The sequence below is a fragment of the Equus przewalskii genome, chromosome 3 (genome assembly GCF_037783145.1).
Source record: "Equus przewalskii isolate Varuska chromosome 3, EquPr2, whole genome shotgun sequence".
Lineage (NCBI taxonomy): Eukaryota > Metazoa > Chordata > Mammalia > Perissodactyla > Equidae > Equus > Equus przewalskii.
The window spans coordinates 85,296,035-85,317,289 of record NC_091833.1 but is presented as its reverse complement, the minus strand read 5'-3'; the positions used below and the strand labels follow the sequence as shown (position 1 = coordinate 85,317,289).

At 36.4% G+C, this 21,255-nt stretch overlaps 1 protein-coding gene across 8 annotated transcripts in view; it reads right to left on the bottom strand.

The window, feature by feature from the left end:
- The window catches only part of ATP8A1 (ATPase phospholipid transporting 8A1), a 221,078-nt gene that overhangs the window by 31,143 nt on the left and 168,680 nt on the right, over positions 1–21,255 (bottom strand). For all 8 annotated transcript variants that reach the window (XM_070612924.1, XM_070612928.1, XM_070612931.1 and 5 more), the window contains 8 exons: positions 18,797–18,980; positions 18,594–18,704; positions 11,798–11,872; positions 11,571–11,693; positions 8,032–8,110; positions 4,753–4,814; positions 2,439–2,495; positions 1,410–1,517 (listed from right to left, as the gene is read on the bottom strand). In XM_070612924.1, coding sequence (XP_070469025.1) covers positions 1,410–1,517; positions 2,439–2,495; positions 4,753–4,814; positions 8,032–8,110; positions 11,571–11,693; positions 11,798–11,872; positions 18,594–18,704; positions 18,797–18,980 — 799 coding nt within the window. The remainder of the gene's footprint in view (positions 1–1,409; positions 1,518–2,438; positions 2,496–4,752; positions 4,815–8,031; positions 8,111–11,570; positions 11,694–11,797; positions 11,873–18,593; positions 18,705–18,796; positions 18,981–21,255) is intronic.

Genomic DNA, 21,255 nt, shown 5'->3' with positions numbered 1-21,255 from the left:
TAGGTGGTCAGAAACTCCATTCTTGTCATCAAAGCTATTGGCTACAGCTGCTTCAACTATACCACTCTCAAAATCTTATGTCATTGATTTTGAAGATGAAACATTAAGAAATGTGATAAAATGAGGTCTTATGAGAAAGATATTAAGTTACAATTGACCTTGGAGAAAAGCAGGTCCAATCAGAGCACAACAAATAAAAACAAAGAACAGAACTGGATTTTCCAAGAGGCATCATCAGACACATATAGTCTTTGATTTTTGTTTCTTCAGGGAAAAACAACTCAGAAACCAAGGTAAGGAGGAGATGCATTCATGGCTTTCTCTCTGTTCTCCTCAAAATATATGCTGTAAACTTTCTAGAATTCACAGACCATGTATCACTAGAAGCCTTCACTTTTGGTGGAAGGAAGTACATGCTTCTTGATATGTCTGGTTTCGCTGTAATAGTATATAATGTCTTTCTCTAATAAATTTAACCACAAAATTTTTTTTTAATGTGTCTGCATTCTGCTAATTTATAAAAAGCAGGATGCTGTCAGATAAAATTTCATGAAAATGATCTATAAACCAGACTGTCAAAAGTGAAAGGTACTCAGGCAGTACTTAGGGGCAACAAATACAGGGAAACCACTGGAAAAGTTTCCGGTGACTGCGGGAAAACAATGTCCTGTAACGGAGCTCACATTACCTTGATTTGCAAGTTATTGTGAGGTCACAGGAAATCCTGAAATGTTTTCCACATTTTCTTTTATACATTTTATGTTAAATTTCCTGCAATTGAAATCATAAACCCTCCTACTGCTGGAATCTCTTCTGAAGGAAAGGAGATCCTGTGACACTCCCCCATGAACACCTAATAACTCAATTCCTACCAGTGTAACAAGAAACTGAAAGACAGAACTGAAAATGGACTATGACAAGGCTGAAATGTCAGATGCCCTAACTCTTTTAAAATGAAAACCAAGCTGATGTCATTACGACAATGCTAAAAGTGCATTTAATATAGTGACAGTAGATTTCTCTTTAGAATAAGAGATAATAAAAGAAATGACAGACTGTCCCAGGGACACAAGCTCACCACTTCCCAGACCTCTTATCCAAAATGTATTTGGGGATTTATGGTCTAATTTTAAAATGGCATTTTCTCTATGGATATTCTTATCTTAACATGATTCAAACTCCTGACAACCATACTTTATTGTGCCAGCTACAGAGAAAGGGATAAGTCAGATTTAAGTAAAATATCCAAGTTTAAAATATTCTCTCAAGATTTATCACTCACGACTGTGGAATTTAAAAACAGCTTTTAAATTGTCAAATACTATTTTAATATAAATCCAAGCCAAACAATTAAAGTTCATTACCAACTTTTAAGGATGGGGGGAGCATGATTTATTAGGACACCTTACCTCTCCTGACATATCAGGGGCCATCGGAACACTGGGCCACAGGCACGAGTAGATTCCAAAAAACACCACCCAGAGCGCGATGCTGCCCCAAATCGCTATGTGGCTGAACTGTGAAGGAAGGGAATCTGAGTCAAAAGACTTTTAGATAGACTGAGGACACAAACACTAATGAAGTTTTCATAAATGCCCTTATTAATTTTTTACTACTTCCACAACATATTATCATGGGAATTTGTAACTGTTTTAACCAGATCTTTCATTAAGTGCTAACCTCTCCTACAACAGTTAGGATGCTTGTGGTATTGGCATTTAGAACTATTTCTTCTCTACCTCCTTTGGTGGGTCTCTCCTCTTACTCATTTTTTTTTTTTTTTTTTTTTAACCTCCTACCATCTTTAAGCCTCCTTAATTTTCCCTCTGCATGCTCTCACTGAAAGATGTTAGACCCTTGTGTGAGTACGGTCTGCATGCCGATGACCGTCAAATCCAAATTTCTTGTGCCAGTCTTTCCCCTGCGCATCAAACTTTCATTTCTTTTTGTTTACTGGGTCTCTCTACCTGGATGAGACTATACTTCAAAACTAATGTATCTGAAACAGAACTTGTTTTATCCAGATTGAATATTTACAAATGTTTGAGGATAAATCTTTTGCTAATACTAATGGTCTTCAGAATCATTTTCCAGTGGGTTTTCTGCCCAATGCCAGTCTTGTGACACACTCTACTAAGAAAAGATTCCCAGTCAGTAAGTTTGAAAGTCTTCCCCCTTCCTGGGATAGTCACGATATACAACAATATATTAAAGGCTCTGAGAAATCTTGTGGTAAAAAAACTTAAGTTTGTTTTACTCCGTGTTTCCAAACTAGAATCTCCAGTTCTCTCCCTTCCACCCCTGATTCCCCACAATTAACAATCTGTGGAACTAGGGCACAGGGATGCATAAAGTTAAAATGAAAAACAACAACAAAAAAAATCAGCAAGAATGCATGAGTAAATATGACATGCGTAGGGTGTGATCAAAACTCTTACCCATGTCCAATATGATGTCTCCAATCCAGCTTTCAAACACACAGTTATCACCACAAACTAAAACAGAAAGGAAAATGTTATTTTATTTAATAATCTAATAGTTCATCGAATGATTAAGAGGGAGATTTATAAAAGAACAAGTGTCTCTGAATTAGACTATGGGATGGTAGATTATTCACAGCTTGCCTTGTACGTCCAATCAGCAAAGAAACAAGTGAATTAGCTGGGTGGCTGAACATTATTACCATGACTAGTCAGAGCTGCCCATTCGCAGCATCACACTCCTGTCTCCCTTCCCTGCCTCTCCTTATCTCCACAGCCTTACGGTCCACCCACGAGGCTCCAGAGCATGTCTGCCTGCTTCTCGTATAAGTCATGAATAGCAACTGAGAATATACGTCTACAGTAACATGGGTTTTCAAGCTTGCTTTAATTTTATTTTATCTGTAATACTTAAAGCCCCACTTTCTGCATTTTGAAGATAAATTGCAAAAGTAATATAAGTGGATATTTAGAAATCTAAACACTTACTCTGTAACGTTACTTACTGAAACCCTGCAGAGCAGGATATAAGAGCCTGTTATACCTCCATGATGTACATACCCACCGTTGCCAGTGACTATGCTACTAGTTCTGAAGTAAGGGACAGCAGGACAGCATAACGGTTAAATGGACTAATCTGAGAGTCAGACTGTTTGTGCTCAGACTCCATCATTTACTAGCCGTTTTGGTTAAGGAACAAGACAAGTTACTTGACCTCTCTGTGTCTCAGCTCCTTCATCTGTACACTGGGGCTGATAAAGCTTACCTACGTCACAGGGATTTGAGTCTAAAACACTGAGAACAGTGCTTAGCACTGCAGCATGACCTATTATTATCTATCTGTAATTCATAATAAAATTTTAGATGTTGTTGGCAGCCAAGGGAACTCTGGGCACTTTCAGCAGTTTGTGGCTATGGAAGTGTGATGTTTGTCTAGCACTGGTGATGAGTAAATGCTTGAAGCGCTCACTCCTACTTTCAGGTACTTTAATGGTTTTCACACAGTATTTGCTTAGAGGCTTCCCAGTGGGGTCATAAAGTCAAGTTAAAGTGGAGCATTGGGCTTTCTCAGTAGGATATCTAATGGTAATTTAGAATTAATATTTGTAGAAATAAAACTCTCATTAAAATGTAAATACTAACTAACTTAAGCTATACAAAAAGTTCCAAAATAAGAGATATAGTTCGACATAAAATTAAAGAAAAACATCCTCCTGAGACTTGGGTACTTTAATGTGTCCCTAGGAAACACCTATGATATACACTCCGATTAATTTCTAAACTTACTCTATCAAGTATTTACTTATTTCTGTTTTGTACTCACGTTGTATGAGAACAAATTACCAGCCCCTCTAAACATATTTTTCCTTCCTGTTACTACTTCAGTGAGTTGATGTCAATGGAAAGGAGACCCCTGGAAAAACCTGCTCCCTCTGTTACTTAATGGCCTTAATGTCCTATCATTCAGTCATTTAAATATCTGATATTTAAACATCATATTATAGTTTTTCTAACAACTGAGTCAGCCATATGAACAGCCACTTAGTATTTAGAACAGCACACTGCCCTGTTTGGAGGTCATGGGAAGGACACACGAGTAGAGAGGAAAGGTTGGTCTGGGAATTCAGAATTGAAGGTTGGAGTAAACTTTTATCAGATACCAGCTGTGTGACCTCGGGCATTAGCATTTAAGTAGTGCTTTTGACTGTTAAGGAAAAACGATTTAAAAATATTTTTTGGCTCTTTATGGCAGGAACGAGCTTGCATTCATCTGTGCATCTTCCAAAAGCATTTGGCACAGTGACTTAACACAGTGCGTTCCACGCCTCATGTGGGTGAAACGGTCCCAAAGAGTGGAGATTTCTCTCCCATTTTAGTTATCATGAGACTTTAGAATAATTACTGGTTAAACATCCAAGAATAGTATGATAATATTTGCCATAAATTCAGGAAAGCAAGAAAATATTAACAAGGGCAGTAAAATAAAAGGGACAAGGAAGAGAAAAAGGGCAAATGGGGGGCAGTAAGAGCAAAGAGGGAATATTGACAATAATAGCAACCAAAAGTCCTATAAGTCAGCGAACCTAAACGACATTTTTATCACCTCATACAAAAGAATCTCTTAACAGTCAAAGCATCTCATTTCATTTTTAAAGGGAAGTGTAAACAATCCTTAAATTCACAAATGCACACATTTAAATTTGAAAATAAAATGAGCACATATGAAAGGATTCAATTTTATATGCAAACCAGGTAAACCTCCCATACTCACAGTGTAAACAAAGTTTCCCAGCAGCAGATAATCAGAGGTTTTCCCATTTCCAAATACATTACCTGTATGAAAAGAAGAGAGCCTTGTTAGAAAAGAAAATAAATGAGGTCCTTTAGAAGCCTTTCAAAGATCAATTAATTTATAAGTGTTGAACAAAAGGGGAACTAAGGGCCACACAAGGGAGCCAGAAATGAGGCTAATTAAAAAAACACTGAGTTAAAGGTTGGCATGCTGTGCTTTGGCGGCCCAGGTTTGTTTCCCAGGCACAGAACCATACCACTCATCTGTCAGTAGCCATGTTGTGGTGATGGCTCACAAAGAAGAGCTAGAAGGACCTACAACAAGAATATATGACTATGTCCTGGGGCTTTGGGGAAGGAAACAAACAAACAAAAAAACCCCCCCAAAACACTGTAAGAAATCACACAAAGTTGCCATTAATATGGTCATAAATTTAAAACAAATTTCCAATAGCCAACAAGAAGAAGAAAACCTGACTTGTTAACCAATTCTTTCTCAGGTTCCATGAAATTAAAAAAAAAAAATCAAACTACTTGTTCAAGCAAAGCTTAATGTTATGGGCATTGAGACAGGAGAAGACATTCTGATCTCTCAATAAAGAACTTTGTTAACAATAGAGACGAGGGTTTTGGGAGCCTTCTTACTATCTCTCAGTAAAGTTGTTGGCATTGCACCAACAGGGATTCATAAAAACAACTCATAGAAGACTGAGGAGCATCAATATGATTCCAGGCATATGGCTCTTTGAGGATACGGCTGAATTTAGGGGTATATCTTAAGGTATTTTGTTATTCCAGCAATGACTAACAAACTTGGTTTTAGATGAAGGGAGTGGTAGTCAACAAACAAAAATTACTATTATTGATAAAATAAAATGAAAAAATAACAATAATTAAATCATTGGCACCATCGAAAAATTTAAACCTCATGGTATGCGTAATACAATATTTTATTTATGCACATTTTCAACAATACTTATTCAAATACATATTCAATGCATAAGGACAAAACACATTAGAATAAAGTACGGGACAAGTCAGGGAGAGTGATGCTGGTATGAAGAGAAGAGATAGTTTGGTGAGTTCTGGAGACATAGACTGGGCTTGGTTCCGTTACTAGTTGTGTCATTTTGTGTTATTTATAATCAATCTCTATGGGACTCACTTTCTTCACTTAAAAGATGGAGTGAAACTACCCACATCAGAGAAGTTCTGAGGTTAAAAAGATGTTTCATATGTAAAGCACTGAGCATGGGGCCTGGAGCATGGCAGATGCTCCATAATGTGATGCTTCCCTTTCTAAAGTATTTGGTTAAAAGTAGCCAGGAAGGGTTGCTTAACAGTCAGTCCAGCAATCTAGACCCCATTCTCTATGGGGGTATTCCATGATTAAGGACATAGGATCTGATGTGCTATATCTTGTGGGTATATTGTGGACAAACTTAGAAATGTCTACAACTAATCTGCAAATTTCCATAAAAACGAATGAGGTACTGATTCACGCCACAACATGGATGAACCAAGATCACATATTATATGATTCCATTTATGAAATGTCCAGAATCGGCAAACCCACAGAGACAAAAATTAGTGGTTTCTAGAGACTGGGGGAAAGGGTGGGGAGAAACGGGGAGTGACCACTGATGGATATGGGGTTTCTTTATGGGGTGATGAAAATGTTCTGGCATTAAATAGTGGTGACATTTGCACAACTCTGTGAATATACAAAAAAAAATTCTATTGTGGTTTTCCTGGCCTACTGTGTCAATACTCTATACGTTAATTAGATTTTCTTACCACACTCACTTCCACGGCCTACAAAAAGAGAAGTATTTACTGTTGCATTAGCAGAGCAATTAATAAAGAAATGAGATGGAAATCTCTAACTAGGACATAAAACCACTGCTTTCTCTGTAACACTCTCTCACCCCACCCATGCCTCATGCTCTCGTCATTCACTGACAATTTACTCAGTGCCTACGATGGAGCTAGGCACTGTTCTAAGCACTGCAAATACAACAGTGAACTAAACTGACAATTCCCTACCCTTCTGGAGCTTTGACTCTAACAGAGGAGAAAGACAACAAAAAATAGACACACATATCACACCCTACTAGGCAAGTACCAGGAAGAAGACACAAGAGGGCAAGGGGACGAGCAAGAGAAGCGGTGTGGCTCTTTCTAATGGGTGATCTGGGAGGGCCTCTCTGAGCAGAGACCTGGGAGTGAGGGAGACAGCCAGCTGGCATCTCCGGGTGAAGAATGAGGGATCGCACAGAGGCTGGCAGGCTGAGGAGGAAAAGCAGGGGAAAAAATCAGGTGGAGGATTTGGGTAAGGTTGGGGCTGCGGATTTCCTTCTAAATGTGATAGAAGTCTGTGGGTTTTCTGAGGAGAGAGGCACCTGGTCTGATTTACGTTTTACAGGGATCATTCTGGTTGCCTGTGGAGAATAGACCGTAGGTGGGCAGGAATGGATGGACAGCAGGCTCTTCTGCTGGCAAACATTACTCAGAGGCAGCGAGGTATGACCTGTACTTCTAAAGGACTGATGAATCCTCCAGTGGAGCATGTGTTGTGTTTTTAAGTACTGTAGTTTGGGAGCAGACGCACTGAATGGTTGGCTGTCTTCCTCAGGATCTCAAGGCAAGGTCTGCTCTGGGACACAGCAGCACCAGCTTAAGCATCACAGGGATCTCTATCCTAAAGTGGCTACTTACTCATTTTTATGTGAATAGGAAATTCACCATGATCCTATCTCTCAAAACTGACAGAATAAAATCACTCCCTCAAAACAAGCAGAGGAAAAGCCTACACTCCAAGATGAACATAAAAACGTATTAAAAATCTCATTCAAAACATCGGCTCCAGTATACTTGAAAATACTAGCACTGATTAGGTTCAGTATAAAGAGCCTGATACAAGCCTCATAGGTATCATAAACAGACTACATAAAATATTAGCACTATTGTCTTCAAACTATACATCAACAGAGGAAAAAAGGGCCCTAAAATTTAACTCTGTAAGTTTGGAAAACATGAGTAGTAGAGAAGAAAGGCTTTGCATATATTAAATCACTTTGCTCCCAAAGGAATAATAAAACTCTTTAAAGTGTGTACAACTTTTGAATGCATGTATTTCAGGTTAAGGAAAATACCATAAAATGTAACACTGCTATAATTTTTAACATATATTGACAATGAGTTATTTTCCTAAAAAAGTAAAAAGTCATCTCTTAGCATTCATATTCTTTCTACTTACCATACTGAAGGGCTTTTAGTGGAAACCAAAACAGAATAACTGAGTGGAAGAGGCCATTTAAACAATGAACCCAGAAAACCTGAGGGAAAACAAAAATCCATGAGAACCATTTGCGATAAACTAGCTCTGTGAACTCTGACCTTTCTTTTTATCTGTGAGCTGGATTCACAAAACGTGTTTCTGTCGGGCCACCACTGTGAATTAATAGAACTGACAGACACTTTCTGCCTCTTAGACCTTCAGGGGTCATTTATTTATTTTTATGTTTCTCAAAATGTTTTTTCAGCTTCAGTGAAAATTCTTCTACTTTTTAAAAACCAAATATTAAAAGTTTAAATTTCTGCCTGAACAAGAAAATAAAATTTAAAATAAATGCAGATCCTGAAATTCTTTACGTAGGACTATGTTTGTAATTCCAAAAGAATGAACTTTTGAAAATACTGTAATTTGGTGAAATCTTTACTTTCTCTTTCCCATGTGCCATAAGTGTAAACTTCTCAATGGTAAGGATACAATGCATTTTCTCCTTGTCTCTATATATCTATACACACACATTATACAATAAAAATAGCAGGTATAAGATTTACATTGTATAATTCTTTCAAGTAAAGTACTGTCACTATGCCTGAATTTATAAAAGGCTTTCACAATTTTTAACACCTGGCAACATCAAACTTCATACAATTATAACATCATTTAACAGTTATCACTTTCTATATCTATTGTATTTTAAGGACAAGAGAGCGTGCATCACTAGCACTTTCTGTGCAGCATAGATGTGAGAGATTAAGTTATAGAAAAACTGCTTAGAATTCTTATGGCCCTTTGAAGAGCAACAGCTTTGTCATTTAAAAGTGCTTCTTGCAAGCAAAACTTATCCTAAATAAAATTGGCATGTATTAATAGTTTTAAGCTGTTCAAACAACAGAAATTAAGTTGCCTGCCTCCCAAATTTTCCACCGTGATCTCAATCTCCTTTGTTAGTTCATCCAGCCACACTGGATTGTATGATCCAATTTACGCTCCAATACATTACACATTTGAACTTGTGTTACTCATTAACCTTTGTCTCTTCTCCTCACTATGTCATTACCACAAGTTTTTATTTGACAGAAAGCACAGGTGGGTGCAAGAAAAATTAGTTCTACTTTTCCATTTTCCTGACCGATACTTATTGTCACATGCTAATCCTTCGACCCGTCATGACCTCAGAACCTCCGACCCTTCTTACCATAACAAATGCAATCATCATCATTCAGGACAACAATGCTTCTACACTGGAGACCCACAGCAACTGCTGTGTAGACAACTATGCATTTTGTAGCCATTTGTCCTTGAATTTTAAAACACTTATATGGGATTTAATCAAAGAATTTTCACTGAAATCATTAGAAAAATCCATAAACCCTATAAAAAATGGTTGGCAATTTGTGTAGACATAAATATTCAAATGGATACAGAAGTTGTATAATTTATTTGGGTTGATCTGATGACATTTCGAAATGCATGGGTTGTGCAGATAATGAAATACTTTGTAAACAACAAAATAGCCAAGGATACAAGGAATGATGCTTCCACACTAAAACTATATCCTACCTTTTCCCTGGCCACGTAACTGTCTCCAAGTTGCCATGTGCAAAGGGCATGAAAGGATGTGACTTTCTGGGAATTGCTTTGGGTAATCCTGTGAGGGTCACTTTATGTTTATAAGCAGGAGTACCATGGCCAAGTCTGTGGCCATAGCGTTTCCTCTCAAGTAAGCACCGTGCAGCCTGAGCTATCGTAGACTGGGGACCTGTGGCTGGGGCTGATACAACTCTCTAGATCGGTGAGCATTATTGTTAGTATGCCAGGAGGCCTGGAACTCCCCCAGCTCTCAGATCACCTTTCTAGGGAAACAAGAGCTCAAAGTCCATTTTATCTGCCCTGATTGTGGCTTTCCATCACATGAAAATACCTAACATAGGTAATGAAAAACATTCCAGCAAGGTGGTGGAATTTAATATAAACTGGACATCATAAATAAATTTTTTAAAAATCCCAAAATAAAACATTCAAAAATGGGGCCAGCCCTGTGGCCTAGTGCTTAAGTTTGGTGCACTCCTCCTCAGCAGCCCAGGTTTGCAGGTTCACATCCCAGGTGCAGATCTACACCACTCATCAGCCATGCTGTGGTGGCAACCCATACACAAAATAGAGGAGGACTGGCACAGATGTTAGCTCAGGGCGAATCTTCCTCAGCAAAAAGAAAAAAACAAAACAAAAAACACTCAAAAATAAAAGCATAGATATTGCATTTTATACAGTAATAGTTTTAAGAGACCACTAAAAATACTTTTCAGAAGCAATGTAAATCTAAGAAGACTTCAGCTCTTTTAAATTAACCAAATTCAGTTATTTAAAATGCCATCAAGTTGTCTGTGTGTGCACACCTGGACACGCATGCACATTGCATTCATGAAGACCTAGTCTCAGAAGATGAATAACATCCTGGCTATAAACTTAGCACTGTCATCTACGGTGTGAGGTTAGAGGCACTGAAACACCTGTTTCACTTTATTCCCTTAGTATACCGAGAACAAATGTCATTCAAGAGCTTTATGAATTAATAAATATTAAAAATATCCTACATTAACTGCCCTAAATTGAAAACATTGAATTTAGGTTACATCTAATTATTAGTAACATGCTAATAAACATATGATATATGAGATGGGAAAAAAGTCTGTGAAAGTGTATTATATTTGTTGCTTTTATTATAGTTTCAAAATGGCATCTACCTGGACTGTTATAAAATTAAAAATTTTTTCCCTCACTTACACTGAACAGAAACCTGAATTACTAACAAATACCAGTGGAAACGCTTTAGAATATATACTTGCAAAGTAAACTATGCAGAAAACGAGATATTTTTTGTTGTTAGGATGAATAAAAATCATGGACCACAAAAGATAACAATAGGCCATGGCGTGTTATGTAGGATATAAACCCAGATAACGATTTTATACAAAATGTTGGATATTTTATATTGTATTTTAAACTTTACGGCTTGGAAATACTGAGTCTTATGACTAAATGATTATTTCCCAGAGACCATAATTTTAACGCCCAATATAAACAACCTAATATTCGATTGAGGAAAAAGTTATTTCACAAAATAGAAAATTAGTAAAGAATGATAAATCACCCCTTGCCACCTTATACTTGTAAAGACAGTGCTTGTCAGTCCTGGATGACTGACCCCTGCGAAGAATGAGCATTTCCCCACAACACTGCAAAGACAGAAAGTCAGAGGGCCAAAAGGACATTCACTTCTGTCTGCCAGACTCAGTTTACTGCTGCCTGGCAAAGTCCAGTGAATCACGGTTACATTTTAGTTTTATAATAAAACACACAAACAAAAAACCTTCTCGGTCCAAATCAGAACCTCAGGCAAATCTGAGTTACCATGGTCGGCACCCTGGAGTTGTTTCCTCAGCTTGGTAATCAGAGCAGTAAAGTAAGTTTCCCCAAACGTGTGCCGGGGTATCGTGTCCTACCTTGGTGTTGAAGTCCAGGGCGTTCTGAGATGTTTTGTATAATTCAGGATACTTCAACATATTCTCTTTTCTGCATGATCTCTCAAATATTCCGAGAGTTAAGGGAGGCATTGCTGTAAACATCTAAAACACACAAACTGGTCATTATACCAAGCAGCCAAATGCAGGGTGAATCTTTATCTCAAAGAATTCAACAAAACAGGAATAAGCAAATGTCTTAAACTTACCACATTATAAAGACCTATACACCATCTCTCAAAGAGGATCTGTCCAGAAAAGCCATTAACAAAGGCAAACCAGATCTAGGAAGAAAACAACCCCCAAACGCCAAAATTAGAACACAAAAAACACAAATGCATTGCTTAGAATCTGTTTTATACTCGACCATTGCATAATAGCAGCATTAACATGTTTTCACCACTATCTTGAAAATGGCATATCTTTGCTTTACTTTTTAATTTGAAGGGATGTTTTCATAAGGTATTTGCTATTTAAGTCAGAATTGGCTCCTCTTGTCAAATCAACAAAGAATTATATCAATAGGTAATTACAGATTTAAAAAAAGATTAAATATAACCTTATTTTCTAAAAGGCGCTTTATGAAATATATTTTATGTCATTAAATTTTTAGTTTTAATTTCCTTTTAAAACACTTATCCCCTGATAGTTATTTAAAGATTATTGTTTTTATTATAAAATATACTTGTCTATCTAGAAAATAATTTACTATAATAATACAATCACCATTTTTTTCTGCATTGGATGTATTCATATAGTTTATTTATATACATTCATAAATTTACCTTACTGGAAACCTACTGTATATAGTGTCCTGTCCCACTCCTCTCCCTCTTAACATTATGTAACATACATTTTCTTAAGTTGTTACATATCCTTTAAAATAATGTTAATGGTTCTATAACCTCTACCATGTGGCTATAACTATTTTTAGATATTCAGCTTGTTCTAGTTTTCACTATTATACATAATTCTGAGTGGACTATTCTTGTACAGAAGTCCTACACATCTCTATTTGCTTATGATGAATTCTTTTTGTAAAAGACAGCTTTACTGAGGTATAACTAATATACAAAAAACTGTACACATTTAATGTATACAATTTGGTGAGTTTGGACAAATGCATACGCCCATGAAACCATCACCACAATCCAGACGACAGACATATCCATCACCTCCAAAAATTTCCTTGTGCTCCTTTGGTTTTTTTTGTTTGTTTTTCGGATGAATTCTCAGAAGTAGAATTAATGGGTCAAAGTATATGAGCTTGTTTATAATTCTTGATAATCACAGCCATCAGAAAGTGAAATCTGAATTTATACATTAAAATATTTTATAACCTAGATTTAGGCTTTGATTAAAAACAAATCTTTAACTAATAGAGCATAATGTTCTTATATATTTTGCAATTCTCTTAAAAACAGAAACCTAAACTGTTATAACTGTAATAAAATTAAAGAGCAATATAGAGAAACTTTTTCCAACATGTTTAACATAAATGGAAAATTAAGTAAATGTTAGTAAATCAATAAAACCTGAATATAATTTTTTGAAAAAGTAGACCTAAAATGTAATTAAAAATCAAGTTGATCTGAAAGAGTAAAAGTCTGGCTTGGCAATGAGATTACATAAACACATCCACAAAACCGAAACCTAACAACAGCAACAACAAAACCTGTCGGAGGAAAGCAGTCTTACATGCCGATCAAGTGAATTTTTGAATCGGAGTTACAGGGACTTTTCTACACTTCGCGTTTCATTTAATCTCATTATGGAAGCATGAATTGCTACAAATTCACCATTTATCAATATGTACCCAGGCTGGCCTCCCGATGAACAGTTTCTGTACCCACACTGATCTTTCTCCTTTTTATAGTGGAAAGGAGTGATTGAGCATAGATAAAAACGAATGTCTGCTTCACGAGATGGAAAAGAAAACAAAGTAGCGATAGCACATGAAAAATAAGTCCAAATTGTGTTAGGGTTGTAACACACATTAACAAGGACAATAACAAAAGCATAGAAATTGGAGTCAAATCTGAAATTCTTGCTTGCTTTGCTACATATATTTACAGAAAAAAATTTGAACATCCGCCCTAGAGTAGGAGCCAGATCCTTCATTTTTGCACGCAAGCTTTAAAAGAACGTAGCATCTTACGTGAAGTTAAGTTTATTCCTTACTGTGGTGCTGCTGACTTTACACTTTTTTTTAAAAGCGTAAGTAGACACAAGTTGACAAAACAGACTTTAATGCCCTCTATTCTGTTTTCACATTTGGCCTTTTTGAGATGTGGATTATGTAAATACATATTTGTGATACTCTGGGTGACGGTAACTCCCTGAAGGCGACTGTGTTCCATTGTAGTAATACACGCTAAGAAGCTCTTTCAGATTTCTTAGGTATGATGGAAATATAAGGAATTTTTAAACACAAACTTTCAAATTATGGCCTTATTAGTCTATGAAGATGGGGTCTAATCTTTGTTGCTCTGAAGAAAGCCAAAGCTGCATGTGTAACACATTCATCTAATGGACATGACTTGGCTCAAAGGTTACAGTCATAAATGCATTTGCAATAATCAAAACTGTATAAAATGAGAAAACTATGTTAACAAATTTGTGAGTGAGTAAACATTTGTAAATGTGAATGGTCTCCTAGCTTCTCTGTACATAACATTCGGTGCTGATTCAAATGATACTGAGCTTGAAATTTATGAACCTGTCTTAAATCAATGAATATTTACAGAAAGTTTCAAATTCAAAATAATTTGCAGACAAACTAACATATTTGCCTTCAAAGTTCATTTTAAAATGCATAAACTGCTTTATGACAGAAATGCAGAAATTTTTAAGTGGAAAGCTATCAATGTATTTTTACCTTTTTATTTTTCGTACTGAAAGGTACGTGAATGTGTTTTTAAAAATTCTCTTCCTGTATTTTAAAAAGTTATTCTAATTTCTCTTTTAAAAAAGGAGAAATGACTTGATAAGAACAGAACTTTCCAATATAGTACCCTACACCTTCACTCACATATTTTGGCATTCATGTTTACATATTTTAAAGGAGAGAGAAAAGATGTTTAATAGTGAAGAAGTCTACCAGAATTCAGTGAGTCCGAGATTTGTAGTTAAAAGATCTATTAGAAACCTATTCCTTGCTAAATAAAACAACACCTAAATTACTATAAACACATAAAAGTCTCTCCTTGGACTCAATCAAAACCATGGTTGCAAAAAGAAAACATGAGTCCCCTGGGGAGGCATCTAGATTGCTTAAATTCACAGGAAATCTATAATCCAGCACAATGTGCTGGGAAAGTATCACCTCATCGACTTAATCAAAGCTTCTGGAAATTAGAAACACTACATTGTTTTGGGATCTTACCAGAAAACCAGGATGAGACCAATGATTTTAAAGAAAAGGTCTTATTTTGCTAGGAAGGAGTGAGATGTTTCAGAGAAATAATTTAAAAAAATCTCTTTAGAAAGAGCCAGTAATTTCAATGAACACCTAGAGCGGCTGCTGAGCGGGTCACCATAAGTAAGTGCTTATACGGCCACCTGCCAAATCCGTATTTATTTATTTGGCTGTAATTTATGGCAATGGAGTAGTTAGATAGTGACATTCCTGGCAACACAGCAATGGGAAAAGCAGTGTTTGCAGATAATCTATAAAACCCGTAGTGTTCCAGACTATTCCTTTATTAGTAGAGAAACTTCAGACCTGCCTCTCCTGGTATTATTTTCTAAGTTCCACGTCCCAGCAGAGGCGTGGCATTTAAAGCTTCACAGAACTTTTCCTGATGGAGCATTTCTGCATATTAAACAGCAGCTTACAAATAGTCAATGAGTCCTCTGCTCCCACGCCTGATCAACACAAAAAACTGAAAGGAGAGATTCGAGACTGGCAGTAGTCCTCACTAGAGACATTCAATGATGTGTTTTCTGTCTATTCATTCACAGTATTGACATGAGCCATTAACATCTGCAGAACTTGTTTTAGCTGGCAAAAGTTGGGTATCTGGGAATTGATTTAAAAGGTCAATTTGTTTCCAAGATAGTTGAATTATATTCAAAATATGTTTCCATAAAGTGCTAAAAGAAAAAATGAGGTTTCCAGTAAAGTTTAGGACTTTACGTCCTTTTCAACGTGTAAAAAATCTGATCAGTGTTAAATATCTCATGAAGAGGCTTTAAATTCAAAGCCAAGTGAAATTTAGGGAGAATCGACCACAAATTGCGTAACTCTGCATTTGAAACAGAGCGTGGAGATTTAGCTCCTCATTTGAGCTTAATATATTTTATTTCCCCCATTAGTACATAAGTTTTGCCCGCTTCATTGTTGGCTGCCAAATAATCTAGATTTTAAAAAGCAGCAAGTTGAGTATTCATTTCATTTTACAAAATTAAATTTTTGTGAGCAGACTGATTGCTGCCAGTGGCTTTAAACTCCTTGTATCTTCAAAAGTATATGTAAATAAACCGTATAAATTGATAGTCACTTGAATGTCAATGTTCTGAGATGAGAAGAAAATATAATTAGAAAAGCTAGAACTATACGGGAGATTGGGAATCAAAAATAATTATTTTAGAAAAGAATCACAAATTTACATGTACAACAAAGAATATATATTTTTTGGATCTTATAAGCTATTTTGGAAGAGCATTTTGCTTCAAAACACAGATTATTCCAGATCAAATTCAGCAGTAATGAACAATAAGTAAATTCAGATTATCCTGTTTATCTTTCCAAGCATTTTATTATTTCACTTAATGGATTGCAACCTAATTAGAGATTTTTAGTGACCAATAAGTGGAACTTCCTGCACACTTCAAAACTCAGTTTCAATTTTACTAGCCTGACTCATAATAAGAACTCTGCTCAGTCAACATTTTAACAAGGAGATAAGCATTCTGACAGGGAAATAAAGAAGAGCTGAATAAAACATACGTTAGTTCCCAACTAACGTGTCAACAGGGTAAATGTGAAATCTACTGATTTTTTTGTTTAAAGTGATACTTCTCTGGTGTAAAGTATGGTATATTATTTCCATACAGCAAATGGTGAGGTTGTGTCTCTTCTGATAGATGTGTAGAAACAGTCAACAGCTTAAAGGGCAAGGTGGCATAAACAAACATCTGTGAGAGAGCCCTGGGCAGATTTATGAGGGTGTGAGCAGGTCCTCTGACAGGAGCAGAAGATGGAGGGTGTTCTTAACAATTTATGGAGAGTTCATTGTCATGCTCTCTGGAGCTGCAAGAAGAGCAAGACACTGGTAACACCTAGAGTTTAAGTATTATAAATACAGCTTCTGACGATAAAAGGGCCATATGTTGGGGGAAAAAAATGGTAAATAACTTATCTATCACGACCTGGTTAACCAATCAGTTTAGTTAAATTTATCCACTAGCACTGTGATGTCCCGTATGGCAGCCACTGGCCACATGTGGCTCCTGAACACTTGAAATGTGATTAGTCCAAATTGGGATGTGCTGTAAGTGTAAATTACACACCAGATTTTGAACACGTAGTACAAAGAATGTAAAATATCCCATTAATAATTTTTTACAGTGATTACATGTTGAAACGATAATATTGAATATACTGAGTTAAATCAAATAGCATTTTAAAATTAATTTGAGCTTTAATTTTTACTTCTTGCTAATGTGGCTCCCAAAAAACTTAAAATTATACATGTGGCTTGCACTGTATTTCTATTGGCAAGTTCCTGGAGGACACGAACCATGCTTGATTTACTTTGTAGTTGTAAAATACCTGGTGCCTGGCACCCAGTAGGGCTGCAAAAATGTTTGCAGAACAAAATGCATCCTTTTAGAAGTGATATTCCTGACTTAGGCTAAGTTTTCTTTTTAAAAATGTCCTATTTGATACCTGAAAAGGAATGTAGAAATTCCTTGCTATCCAGGCACAGGAACTGAATGTTCTAATTCTTAGACAAAATCCTCACTGTCTGAACTCTTGCTACTTACCAACCTCAGAAACCAAAACAGATCTGGATAGCAAGGGATACTTGTATATAAGTATCAAAGCTTGAAACTTAATAAGAACTATAAGATGAACAATACTAGCAAAACTGCATGAGCATCTTTCCTGATTCACCCCTTAGTAGAACCACTATCCTCAGTTTTAAGTCTATCATTCCCTTACTTTTCTTTTTAAATAGTTTTCCATGTGTGCATCCCTAACCAGTGTATTGCTTTCTCTAGTATGTGTCTGAGCTTTATAAAGAATGCTATATAGTTTGTAGTCTTTTAAAAACAGAAAACATTACTTCATTAGCAATTCTAATTCAACATTTCTTACCAAAGCAATATAACATTTTTAGCTGGAATTTAAACATTAGTTATTTTCCACAGCCAACACACTTTTTTTTTTGAGGAAGATTAGCCCTGAGCTAACATCTGCTGCTAATCCTCCTCTTCTCTTTGCTGAGGAAGATTGACCCTGAGCTAACATCCGTGCCCTTTACTTTATATGTGGGATGCCTGCCACAGCATGGCTTGCCAAGTGACGTGTAGGTCCACGCCCAGGACTGAACTGGTGAACCCCACGCTGCCAAAGGAGAGCGTGTGAACTTAACTGCTATGCCACTGGTCTGGCCCCAAACTTTCTTTTTTTTTAAAGATTTTATTTTTTCCTTTTTCTCCCCAAAGCCCCCCAGTACATAGTTGTATATTCTTAGTTGTGGGTCCCTCTTGTTGTGGCATGTGGGAACGCCGCCTCAGCGTGGCCGGATGAGCAGTGCCATGTCTGCGCCCAGGATTCGTACAAACGAAACACTGGGCCGCCTGCAGCGGAGCGCGCAAACTTAACCACTCGGCCACGGGACCAGCCCTGGCCCCAAACTTTTTAACATGTTTAGAAGTTATAAAGAGTAAATGGGCAAGTGAAGGATTAATTAAAATGAGAAAATGTCTTCATAAAGAAAATTTCTTTAAATATCTATGCAAGCGACAAGGATTTTAAACTTAACCTGCAATTACCTCGATAATATAGAGGACTATATTCTTGTAGAAGCAGTACAAAATGCACTTGGAGACTCTGTTATAATTCCAGGCACCATGAACCATCAATAAATTCTTCAAATACTTGAACTAAAACAAGAGTGGAAAAAAATTAGTATTTTTCTCTTCATAGTGTCAGCTGACTGAGACAAATGGTGTGTTTTGTAGAAATGATACTTTACCTGCGCTATGGAGTAATCAGAAGAATTAGCGGCCTGAAGGCCTTCATTGCCACTTATACCAACACCAACGTGCGCTGTCTGAATCATGCTGATGTCATTTGCTCCGTCGCCAATTGCAAGCGTTATGACTTTGACTTGTTTCTTAACCATCTCAACGACTTCAGATTTTTGAAGAGGAGTAACCCTTAAGTTAGAACAAATTATCAATTATTCTGTTTTCCGAAAAAAAAGGAATTTGGAAATGTCATTGTCTTGAAGGAAAAAGCAGCAGAAGATTCAATTGACTAGATCTCTGAAGAATCATTATGGAAAAGTCTTAGGTGTACAAATGTTTAAGCTCTCTGTTAACCTGGTTGCCACTTTAAGGGAAAAATAAAGTCTCCAAAGCAAACCTCTAGATGACAGAAGCTACAATGCCTTGTTAGCATTAGTTTAACAGGATGTTTGCATTAATTTGTTTCAGAAATAACATTTGAGTTCAGAAATTCCATTATTTTCTAACAAATAACATCAGAATTTCTAATTCTTCACTTTTGAATGAAATAGAAGGTCAGAAAGGCTGTTGAATAGTAGTCCAAATACTAACTAAATCCTATTCTGTATGTGGGAAATAAAAGTTTTGAGCCTCTGCAAGCTGATCTTAGATAATGTACTCTACATTTAAAACAACTTCAGACTCTACTTAAGTTAACAGTAGGGAACCGGCTAACCTCTCGACCTGTTCTCAGCCACCATATGAATGAACCAAAGTAAATACCAAGTGCTTGATGATATAACTCATGTACCTCAATTTTCTTCCACAGCTACTGACTAACGGCCAAGTAGGATCAAGCAACCTTTTATACAAACGTGGATTGGGAACAGAGAATACCAGCATCCAAACTAAAATCATATTTGGTATTAACTTTGGAGTAACTTATCACAACCACTTAAGTAAACTCCATGACAATGACAGAAGAGTTCAAAGACAGAAGGCATCAGTGTCATTAACTTACTATATTGTCCACACTGTACTGGCGAGTAAACAGAAAGAAAGGAAAACTCAACAGCGAACTGGCTCAGTAAACTATTAAGATAGTAATTAAATACTAAGAAACTAATAACACATACAATGTGAGTGGACAAGAAAAATAACTTGGAGCTAAGTTCTTTATTAAGGTTAAGTGAAGTAGGTGTCAAAGATCTGCCAGAACATCTGGCAAATCATTTATTATTTAAAAATGAAGATCATGACTCTGAAAGACTCAATACATCTTTGCACATTCTCCTGATTATTTTCTTAGGAAAAAATTCCTAGGAGTGGATACTCTGTACAAATATGTGCCTTTAGGAGGCCCTCTGCCCTTCCGAAAGGCTTCAGTGAGAGCAGCTCCAGTCTGAATTCCACGTTTGAGAATCATTGCATTAGACTGTCACTGCTTGCAGAGTAAAGCAGTCTCCTCAGCTTTGTATTCCTAGTGCTGATCCAGAATAGGTACTCAATAAATAGTTGCTATATGAAAGAGTTATTTTTAAATCTTTCTTTGGATTTCCTTTCAGAGTCTGGCAGCAGTACAAAATGACACAACTGTGAATACAGCAAGGAAACGAATGGATGAGGATCAGGCCATTAATGGTTTTTTTCGCTGCTAGCCCTCATTTTTCTTTGAAGCAATTTTCATTTCATTTTCATGTTTTATTTAATTTTTCTTAACAGGCTAATATAAATTGGTAAGCCCGCTGGCCATAGGCCAATGTTTTAAACACGGACTATAGCTGACATTTAGTAAATGTCAAAAAAGAATGCTCACCAAGAAATGATCTAAAAAGCAAACGGGAAATGGGTCTGAAAAGAGAGAAGCATTTGAAAACATTTAACAAATTCCCTTCACAATTTAAATACGTCGTGAAGTCACACCATGGGATCAATGGAGCTAGAAAACAGTGGTATTTTTTAAAGCGAATACATAATAAAGGAAATCTCTGCATGATGATCTAATATTAGTGACTTAAGGAAGCATCGGAAAAGACCTGGATTAAACTTTGTTTTCTTTCTTCATGGCTATTACAACCAACACTGCTTTCTCTGCCTGATGTTGCAATTTTCAATACCCCACAATTAAAATTGGTTAGGGATTTTCACCAACTCCATGGGTGTGGTTAATTCAGGTGATAAAAACAGAATACAAATCCCCTTGTCAAGAACAACGGCTGTTTAAAAAAAAAAAGATGATGTAGTGAGAGGGATCCTCAGAAACACACTGCGATTGCTACTAGCAAGGGCATCTGCTTCCATTATCAAGCTAAAAGTAGACAGCTGGCTTGGAAGAAGATTCAAGAAAAGGTGGGAGAGCTCATATCTGATGGGTTTGAAATAGCAGTTGTTTGCTAAACAAAGATAATCAGATTTAAGTGGGGATTTATAAAAAATAAAATATACATATTTAAAACATTCAACTCAAAATATAAATGTACAAACT